General features: G+C 45.7%; 1 protein-coding gene across 1 annotated transcript in view; it reads left to right on the forward strand.

Annotated features, from left to right (window-relative positions):
* Positions 1-839: 839 nt before the first annotated feature.
* Positions 840-10,724, forward strand: part of LOC113406600 (TRPM8 channel-associated factor 2-like) — a 42,422-nt gene continuing 32,537 nt past the window's right edge. Inside the window, exons 1-2 of the mRNA XM_029911663.1 lie at positions 840-1,456; positions 3,617-4,596. Of these exons, the coding sequence (XP_029767523.1) occupies positions 840-1,456; positions 3,617-4,596 (1,597 nt within the window). The remainder of the gene's footprint in view (positions 1,457-3,616; positions 4,597-10,724) is intronic.

The following is a 10,724-nucleotide window of genomic DNA, read 5'->3' on the forward strand; positions in this document are numbered from 1 at the left end:
TATTTATTTGTTTTTCCTAAAGTTAATTACATATTTTAGGAAAAAGTGTCAGTGCTGCCACCAGCAAGAGTTGATGGCTGCACTTTGAGGCTACCAAAAATTTTGTTGTGAGAACCCCTGATATAGACACACATACACACAGTATCTTCCTTGATTTCTTATCAACACCTATGAATGGGCCTAGCCTGTTAACCCGTTCTAGTATCTCTTTGATGCCCACACACACGTGCATTGTCCTGATTACAACTGCAATGTGTGGAAGAAACGAACTCCACTCTCAGGTTGGAAGCAACAAAATTAGAGACAGCTTTATTCAGCACATGCAATTGCAAGGGAAGAACACAGCTGACAGAGAGCATCTCTGCCTCAGTTTCTCCAAAGTACAAGCAAAATCACACAAGCATTTATACCTCTTTGTGACGATATTAGGCTAAGACTTGACAGAACAGTTGCTCTGTCTCTGACACTTAAATGGCTGCACGTAAACTCTCTCTTTCTTTCCCTGCTTCCACAAATGCCTCTCAACATGCCTTTAAGGTTCATACACAGGTTACTCATCTGCTGATCCTAACCTGAGCTGGTTTGACAGTGTCAGAGTCACCTACTCCAAAGGGGGTTTAAACAAGCATTTACGGTGAGCAACTGGTGGGGGAGGAGGTGGAGGCAGGTGAGTTTCTTTGGCATCTGGTAATGAGACATGTTGATTGTGGCCTGTGCTTGTATCTGAGCATCCTTCACACTAATCCAGGAGAGGCAAAGAAGGATAAATAAATCCTCTTCTGAATGTCTTTACCATAAGAAAAACTATTATTTGTCTTTCCCATAGACAAGACAAGAACATGGATCCTTCAGCTGCCTATGATTTGCTGGCGGACGGTGTCCAGGACTGGGATCTTACCAGTGACTCTGTTCCTTGTGAGCTGCTGCTCATTGGCGAGACTGCCTTCCCAGTGCTGGTGAACCCCCAGGGGCAGGTCCTGATCGCCGCCTCACAGTATGGGAAGGGCCGGATGGTGGTCGTCTCTCATGAGAGCTACCTGGGGAGCCCCAAGATGGCTCGGTTCCTATGCAATGCTGTGGATTGGCTCAGTCCCTCCCCAGGAGCGGTGGTTGGTGTCCAGAAGAGCTTGAGCTCCCTGCTGAGTATTCTCAGTAGTTCTGGCACCCGAGTGCAGCCCAGTGAGGAGTTCATTGCCTCATTTGGGGTTTACTGTATGGATGCCTATGATGCTGCACAGGGGAAGGAGCTGATCCAGTTTGTGAAGAGAGGAGGGGGTCTGCTCATTGGGGGTCAGGCTTGGCACTGGGCCTCTGGACACAGAGCAGAGAGAGTGCTGTTCGATTTCCCTGGGAACCACGTAACCAGTGTGGCTGGCGTTTATTTCACTGATATATACGGTGAGACGGGGATCTTTAGTGTCTCAGACAAAGTGCCTGCAATTCCCTTGATCACTCCGTGAGTATCTGAAATCATTTCCTATGTATTAAAACTTGTTGTTAAAACTGTAAGAAAATTACTCCTGGGGGATTTCTAGGCCACTGCACATGTGCAGAATTTATGTTCCCTGCAGATTTCATTGCTTCTATGCAGAAAAATGACTTTCTGACCGGGAAGCAAAGGGAAGCCACAAGAGCAGTCATGAGATCCTCCCCAGCAGTATGTTTTGGGTGCCCAGGGCAGCTGGCAGAGAGGTGAATCATTGTGGGGCAGGGGGCAGGACTGGAGAAGACCCGGCTGGTGGCTCCTACCCTGCGCTGGACTCAGCTGCTAGTCCCAGCTGGGCTGGAGAGGATGGGACTTCCTCTTCCCTTGCACGGCATCCAGAGTCATGTCAGACCCATTCCCAGATTTCTCCCCTTGGTGTAGGAAGCTCTGCAAACACTCCCCCTACTCCCTTGCCTCATGCACCCATCGCTCCTTAGCTGCAGGGGGAGGGATGCCTGTACAAGGAGCTGCTCCCCCATCCACCCAACCCCTGTACATCCAGAGCCCCTCATACCCAGACCCTCCTGACAAGCCCCACTCCCCCTGCATCTGGACCACCCCAATGAGCCACCCACACCTGGATTCCCCACCCCACTGAGCCCCACTTCCCCCAGTATCTGGACACCCCCCCCCACCGCTAAGCTGTCCACACCAAGACCCCCCTGCTAATCTCTATCCCCCACACACCCAGACCCCACCTTGCTGAGCCCCAATCACCTTCACCTGGACCCCCCCCCCCAGAGTCCCATTACCATTGCACCCACAATCCTCCCAACAAGCCCCTGTGCATCCAGATCCCCCCGGAACCCGGATCCCCCACTGAGCCTCCCGCACCCAGATTGCCCCACACAGAACCCTCTCAACCCACACCTGAATCTCCCCACACTAAGCCCCTCCACATTAGGATCCTGCCTTGCTGAGCCTTCCTCTCACACCTGGTGCACCTGACATGGAGGGGCAGGCCCCTGTGGTGTTTCTGGGGCAGACCCAGTCCTTGTGCTATGTCAGGGTTGGGGGCAGCCTCATTGTTGAGTCAGTGTGCCGGGAGGGAGCTGCAGAGTGATCTCTCACCTCTGTGCAACCTGTGGCCTGTGCTCCCCAGTGCCATGCTGGAGCCTCCACATTTATTTGACAAATAACATTTGCAGAATTTTTAATGTTTTGGCACAGAATGTCCTCAGGAGTAGAATATATTCTTAAATGCTGCAATGTTGGAAAGGGTATTATTTTCCAGCACCTCAGGGGGTATGCAGGTCTTTATCCCTGGGGGAGGAAAAAGGAATTAACAGGAAAGAAATAAAACCAGAATCTTGCTAAAGAAGTTTGGGGAAATATTTGACTTCTGAATGAGTTCAGGTGACTCATGAAGTTCTAAGCCTGAGACAAGGTAAATATGTGAATCCTTTAACTTTTTGTGTGTGTATTTCAATAAGCAGGGAACTTGCTACTTATTTGTGATCTGAAATATTGATTTAGTATAGAAACATGAGCAATAATTAACCTTTAAGTAGTTGTGCTCCACAAATGTCTGTTTACGTATAAAGCTTGGATGATCACATGACAAAATGCTGGTACATACTTTTCTGAAATACAATGAGCCCTTTACTGCTGAGCAAAGGAAATTCTCTAAGTTCTGATTATATAAATTAGCTCGGAACAAATGCATACAAAATATCCTTCATACCTTATCCTCTGCTCTGCCATCCGGTATTTCATCTCTCTTCATGCATCCCCTTACTCTGTTCTGTATCTCTCATTCTCATCTCCTTACCCTCTGCTGCACTGGTTTTGCCAAGTCACATCACATAGGATAAAGAGATAAGAAAAAGTGAAATGAAATTGCCACAGAACAGTGCAGGGTAAGAGGATAAGAGGCTCACTTTCCTTTTGGTTGATTATTCAGGACAATTGCAACTAAAGGCAGGCCACTGTCTCTCAGACGAAGGCAGCTAATACCTTGCACTTTCATCAGCAGATCTCAAAGTGCAGCCTAACAAGTATAGGTGATTTAAGAATATTTGGATATGCTGTAGGGCAGAGCGGAGATACTACACAATTTTCCTCTTCCATGTCAGGATGCTGTGACAGTGCTGGCATGTGGCCTGACAGGAACATCTCTTGGTTTTGCAGGCATGAGCTAGATTTCAGCGGCGACTTAAATCTTCTCCTAAGAGGTGTGTCAGAGCTAGACATAGTAACAGATGGTGTCCCCTCTCACCTGCTGGTCCATGGCACACTGGCCTTCCCCCTTGGCTTGGACGGTGCCTATCAATGCTTTCTTGCAGCATCTCACTATGGCCGGGGCCGTGTGGTGGTGGCTACACATGAGAGCCATCTTAGCACTCCAAAGCTCACAGACTTCATCCTCAATGCCATTCACTGGCTGGGTGCTGAGAAGAAAGGGAGAATTGGCATCAATCCCAATCTGAAGAACCTTCATGACCTGCTGACTCAAAGGCAGGTGGTGTGCGAGATCTCAGAGCTTACTGACAATCTCAGCATCTACTGCTGCCAGTCCTACAGTGACAACGAGGCCGAGAAGATCCATGAGTTTGTGGCAGAAGGAGGGGGTCTGCTGATTGGAGGTCAGGCTTGGTGGTGGGCTTCTGAGAATGAGGGTCAAAACGTTCTGGCTGAATATCCGGGCAACAAAATCCTCAATGGGTTCGGGATCAGCATCCTGGGGGAAACCATGGAGGAGGGCAAGTACCCAGTGTTACGACCAGAAGGGCAGCGGAGACATTACCACTTCCGCAGGGCACTCGCTCAGTTCCAGCAGCACCTAGACAAGAAGAAGAAACTCCAGCTCCCAGTGACAGGCTGGCTTCAGAAACTCAGCCAGGACTGCGCCAAAGTCCTTGAGATCCCAGTTAAAAATGGCCACATCTACGCCTCATTGTACCACATCCTGTACACGATTGTGCAGTGCAATGGGATCCCACCGGTGAGCGAGGAACACCCAGTCAAGGGGAACTCTAAGGAGGTCGTGCTGCTTCACGTGGCTACAGCATTATGCCAAACCAGCATTATATCCGACACTGCGAGGCTAGCACTCTGTGAACTCCCCACAGTCCCTAGCACCACTGTGGAAATCAACTGCACAAACACAGGTGAGAGAATCTGTCCTTCCTCACTAATCTCCCCTCCCCCTGTTTCAGCATGGAATGGCCTGTAGAACACGGGTATAACAGTGTACAACTCTCCATAGCCCTGATCACATAGATCACACCTGTCACATTTTTGCAGAACAGAGCTGCTAGAGATGGAAAGGCTCCTCTTGGGTTACGTTTAATTTCTGCTTCAGGACCCAGCTTAGGCTTTCCCCCTGAAGTCAATTCTCCATTTTTATCTAGTCCAGTTTTAAATTATTTGAGTGATGGGACTTCTGTAATTTCTCTGATCCATGATCTAATACACCTCACCATCAGGAAACATTTCTAAACATTCAGCCTTAATTTACTTTCATCAGCCTCATCCCATTACTGCTAATTACACCCCTTTGGAGCACCCTAAACAATTGCTCTCCTCAGAGTTTACAGCTTTCAAATGAGAACTTTTCAGGATTTTTTTGTCAACAATTTTTTTCAACAAAAGCCAAGAACAACAATTGGCTGGTCTTTCTCCTCCATCTTCTGACCAGTTTGATGAAAATCTGCAAAAGTTTCCCCTATTTTACCCTGGTTTTTGATCAGCTCTATTTCAAAGAAAGCCCCTTCTCCCTCTATATTTGGGCATCATTTGGCTAAACTCGAAGGCTAAAATCCTGGCCCAACTCCAATCAATGAGTTTTGCCACTGGGACAGAATTTCATGTTACCCATTTCCTTCCTAATCTTCATCAGCAAATCCCTCCAGTCCCTTAATCCAGAGTTCAGTTTGCAATGAAAGGTTATGGGGCTCAAGCAATTAGGTGCTGAGGCTCAAGCAATTTTTTTACATTCATAACCGATGCAGCAAGCCCAGAGTTATCGAGCTATGAACAGACCTGCCTAGAGATGCCGGGGCTCAGTCTTGGCAAGCCCTGGCACAAATTAAGGACTTCCTTAATCATTCATGTTGTGTTTCTCTGTATTCCCTCCATTTTATTGATATCTTAATGGAACAGGTGTTCCCAATACTGAATCCAATATTTCTGGTGCGGTCACCAGAAAAGCAGAGAGAGAGAGACCCTCATATTTTACTATGTAATTAAACCTCTGCTCATGTATCCCCAAAATTCACATTTGCCATTTTGCTGAGGCATAACATTGCAAGCTCACGTCTAATTATGTCTATCATCACTGGAACTACTGCTTTTCGATAAATGCATGTTTTAGTCAAGCTATATTATCTTGAATTTGTCCAGGATGAACTACTTTTTCCCCACAGTCCTATATTACTCTCCAAGGTGGTATTTGAAGGTCACCTTATTGAGCCTATTAGCCTGCCCACATTCGTCCCATGCCTGCATACCATTGCTGGAGAAACGCTTTTTCATATACTAGATTTAAAAGGTCCTGGGATGCTACTTGGAGCAGACTAAACCCCTTAGAAAGTCCACCCAACTTTTTATTTCATTTGATACCAATTCACTGGATAGTGCTATTTGCTAAGAAGACTATGTCTAAATGGGTATCAAAGTACAACTTCTGGCTTCCCCCTCCCTAGCATGACACTAGAAGGCTATATCAATGTGAACTTAGTCACAGGGAAAGCTGCCACAACTAGCAATTTTGTAGTTCTCTTCTCTGAATTCATCAGCAATGGAGCAATATGGTCCTCCCACCACATGCTCCTGCAGCCTTATTGTTTGTTTGTGTTGAGAAGCCCATCTTGGACTCTCTGCATTCCAGAACTTATTTCCAATATAGGGGAGAGGCCCAGTTCTCCGGCCTCCAGAGAAGTTGTTCATTTGTTTTGGGTATGTGGATGTCCCTTATTTTATGTAGGCCAAAGATTTTTTCCTAATCAAAGTTGAGTTCCCCCCTCCCCCGTTGAATAATACTATTCAGACTAAAAAGTCTCCCTGATACTGGTCAGGTCTCTTAGTCTATCCTATAACATTTTTTTAAATGCAACCGCCAACAACTTCCCATATCATTGTTAAAATTGCTATCTATCTTTTCTTTTCTGCTTATCCTCAAGCTTCTTAATCTTCAAGATGAGAAGGGGAAGAATGAGAAGGGGAAATCACAGTAATTCTGCTTCTTTGAAAACATTATTTAAGAGGCTTTTCATCTATCACCCTCTAAGTTGGGTTTCTTCTTTGTGGGGCATCTATATTTCTTGCATCTCCTTGTTTTTACATTTCTGAGGCAACAGCTTAATGTTTCATATTTTGATTGGTATCCCTCGTTGAGCTTCTCCTGCTGTTCAATTAAGAGAAAAGCATGGAGTGTTATGGCAGTGGCATGAGCGTATAATATAATCTAATGTGCGGGTAGTGTATGATGACCAGTAAGGTCTTCGCTCCTGCCGTACCTCCCTACACTGGAGATCATAGATTTTTGCCCAAGGGAGTTCATTTGGTTTGTGCTAAGGAGCAGGAACCCAGGACCAAGGATCCTGAATAATGTTGTTTAAAGAAACCAGATTGAAGGATGTAATTTTCCCTTTTGCTTACAGCTCTGACATCAACAGCAGAATATCGTACAAATCTCGTTGTTACAATGTCTGCATAATGGTAATGTTATAAACAAGAAGTTAATTTCCTAGGAGAATGCAGAGGAAGTATTAGCCCTCCCCTCAGTGATTTCCCTATACCCCCTGAATTTCCCCAACACTCCCCCCCAGTTTTGTGAACTAGTTACATGCCAATTTAGTGACTGTTTGGAAATTTGAATTGAAATTGAAACATTAATACACACTTTAAAAGCATATACAGTGTATGATAAAATATGTGTATCTGAAAAAGTATAATAGATTTGAAAAGTATGAACATAGACTAGCTTGCTTATACAGCTGTTGTTTTTTATGACCATGTCAGTGCATTCATTTCGGTGATGTTGGCCAACTTTATAATTTCAAATGATGATTTGTAAGCAAAGTCTAAATGAGCTCTCCCTGACAGCTAGTGATGAGCTGGGGTGGGGGGAAAGGCTTCAGGACCAGATTGTATTTACATTCACATCTAATCTACCTAGGTATCCAGCAAACAAAGCTGTGTTACCCAAGTGATAGATTTTGGCTGGGGTTGCGTTACAAATCACTTGAATGCGGGGGGGTGGGGGGGAGGAATGAAATGTTGTTGTTCTTATTGTATGAGTAAAGGGCAGTAGAACTGTACTTAGTCTGTGCTGATTGAGAGCATCAAGAGAGAGGGTGGGGACCTGTCCCTCTCCACTGTTTAAAGACAGAGCTGATCAGGCTCCATAGATAGTCTTTTGTTCTGTTAAGTGACCAATGCAGCTGAAAACACTGATAATTAGGTTTAAGTGCTTAGTCCTGCTGTGGGACAGTGTTTCTGTGGAAGAGACGGCCCAGACTGCACTAGCAGCGAGGTTCCCCCACTGAGAGCTCAACTGAAATCACCAAGAGCTGGGTGGAACCTCAAGAGACCAACTCGCAGAGGTCACAGTCGCAGGTGGCAGCAGAAGGTGACTGCGCAGGGCCATTGGCAACAGAGCGATGCAGTGAACGGTGGCACAACAAACAGCAGTGGCCAGAGCGAACAGTGAGCAGCTGGAGGAACGAGCAAGGTGCCTTCTTGGCCCCCACCTGGGAAGTGAACTCACGTGAAAGCACCTCTGAACTCTGAGTCTCCACTGACCAAGGACAACACCGGTGAGTGGGGTGCGGTGGAGGGAATAAATACACGTTAAATAAACATTTGTTTGTTGGACTATATTTTAGTGACTTTACTCCAGAATGCTAGATTTGTGACTGGGAATGGAAACTTACATAAATATGTTTCCTAGTAGGCCAAGATTTTTAAAATGCATTATTTGCCAAGGTCGTTATCTCACATCGTTGCTATGTACTAATCATTTTTATTATCATAATTAATTTTTATATAAGAATGGTCATACAGGGTCAGACCAATGGTCCATATAGCTTAGTATCCTGTCTTCTGACAGTGGTCAAGGCCAGGTGCTTCAGAGGGAATGAATAGAACAGGTAATCATCAAGTAATCCATCCCATGTTGCCCATTCCCAGCTTCTGGCAAACAGGCTAGGGACACTCAGAGCATGGTATTGCATCCATCCCCATCCTGGCTAATAGCCACTGATGGACCTATTCTCCAGGAATTTATCTAGTTCTTTTTTTAATCCTGTTATAGTTTTGGTCTTCACAGCATCCCCGGCAAAGAGTTCCATGGATTGACTTTATGTTGTGTGAAGAAATACTTCCTTTTGTTTTTTTAAAACCTGCTGCCTATTAATTTCATTGGGTGACTGCTAGTTCTTGTGTTATGTGAAGGATTAAATAACATTTCCTTATTCACTTTCTTCACACCAGTCAAGATTTTATAGACCTCTATTATATCCCCCCTTAGTCGTCTCTTTTCTAAACTGAAAATTCCCAGTCATTTTAATCTCTCCTCCTGTTTCATACCCCTAATCATTTTAGTTGCCCATCTCTGTACCTTTTCCAATTCCAGTATATCTTTTTTGGGATGGGGTAACCAGATCTGCACACAGTATTCAAGGTGTGCACATACCATGGATTTATATAGCGGCAATATATTTTCTGTCTTATTATCTATCCCTTTCTTAATGATTCCGAACATTCTGTTTGCTTTTTTGACTGCCGCTGCACATTGAGTGGCTGTTTTCAGAGAACTATCCACAATGTCTCCAAGATCTCTTTCTTGAGTGTTAACAGCTAATTCAGACTCCATCATTTTGTTATTACAGTTGAGATTGTTTTCCAATGTGCATTACTTTGCATTTATCAACACTGAATTTCATAGAATCATAGAATCATAGAATATCAGGGTTGGAAGGGACCTCAGGAGGTCATCTAGTCCAACCCCCTGCTCAAAGCAGGACCAATTCCCAACTAAATCATCCCAGCCAGGGCTTTGTCAAGCCGGGCCTTAAAAACCTCCAAGGAAGGAGACTCCACCACCTCCCTAGGTAACGCATTCCAGTGCTTCACCACCCTCCTAGTGAAATAGTGTTTCCTAATATCCAACCTAGACCTCCCCCACTGCAACTTGAGACCATTGCTCCTTGTTCTGTCATCTGCCACCATTGAGAACAGCCGCGTTCCATCCTCTTTGGAACCCCCCTTCAGGTAGTTGTAGGCTGCTATCAAATCCCCCCTCATTCTTCTTTTCTGGAGACTAAACAATCCCAGTTCCCTCAGCCTCTCCTCATAAGTCATGCGCTCCAGACCCCTAATCATTTTTGTTGCCCTCCGCTGGACTCTTTCCAATTTTTCCACATCCTTCTTGTAGTGTGGGGCCCAAAACTGGACACAGTACTCCAGATGAGGCCTCACCAATGTCGAATAAAGGGGAACGATCACGTACCTCGATCTGCTGGCAATGCCGTTAGCCTTCTTGGCAACAAGAGCACACTGTTGACTCATATCCAGCTTCTCGTCCACTGTGACCCCTACGTCCTTTTCTGCAGAACTGCTACCTAGCCATTCGGTCCCTAGTCTGTAGCTGTGCATGGGATTCTTCTGTCCTAAGTGCAGGACTCTGCACTTGTCCTTGTTGAACCTCATCAGGTTTCTTTTGGCCCAATCCTCTAATTTGTCTAGGTCCCTCTGTATCTGATCCCTACCCTCTAGTGTATCTACCACGCCTCCTAGTTTAGTGTCATCGGCAAACTTGCTGAGAGTGCAGTCCACTCCATCCTCCAGATCATTAATAAAGATATTAAACAAAACCAGCCCCAGGACCGACCCTTGGGGCACTCTGCTTGAAACTGGCTGCCAACTAGACATGGAGCCATTGATCACTACCCATTGAGCCCGACGCTCTAGCCAGCTTTCTATCCACCTTACAGTCCATTCATCCAGCCCATACTTCTTTAACTTGGCAGCAAGAATACTGTGGGAGACCGTATCAAAAGCTTTGCTAAAGTCAAGGAATAACACATCCACTGCTTTCCCCTCATCCACAGAGGCAGTTATCTCATCATAGAAGGCAATTAGGTTAGTCAGGCATGACTTCCCCTTGGTGAATCCATGCTGACTGTTCCTGATCACTTTCCTCTCCTCTAAGTGTTTCATAATTGATTCCTTGAGGACCTGCTCCATGATTTTTCCAGGGACTGAGGTGAGGCTGACTGGCCTGTAGTTCCCC

This window comes from Terrapene carolina, unplaced genomic scaffold (genome assembly GCF_002925995.2).
Source record: "Terrapene carolina triunguis isolate 2854851 unplaced genomic scaffold, T_m_triunguis-2.0 Scaffold112, whole genome shotgun sequence".
In the NCBI taxonomy this organism is placed as follows: Eukaryota; Metazoa; Chordata; order Testudines; family Emydidae; genus Terrapene; species Terrapene triunguis.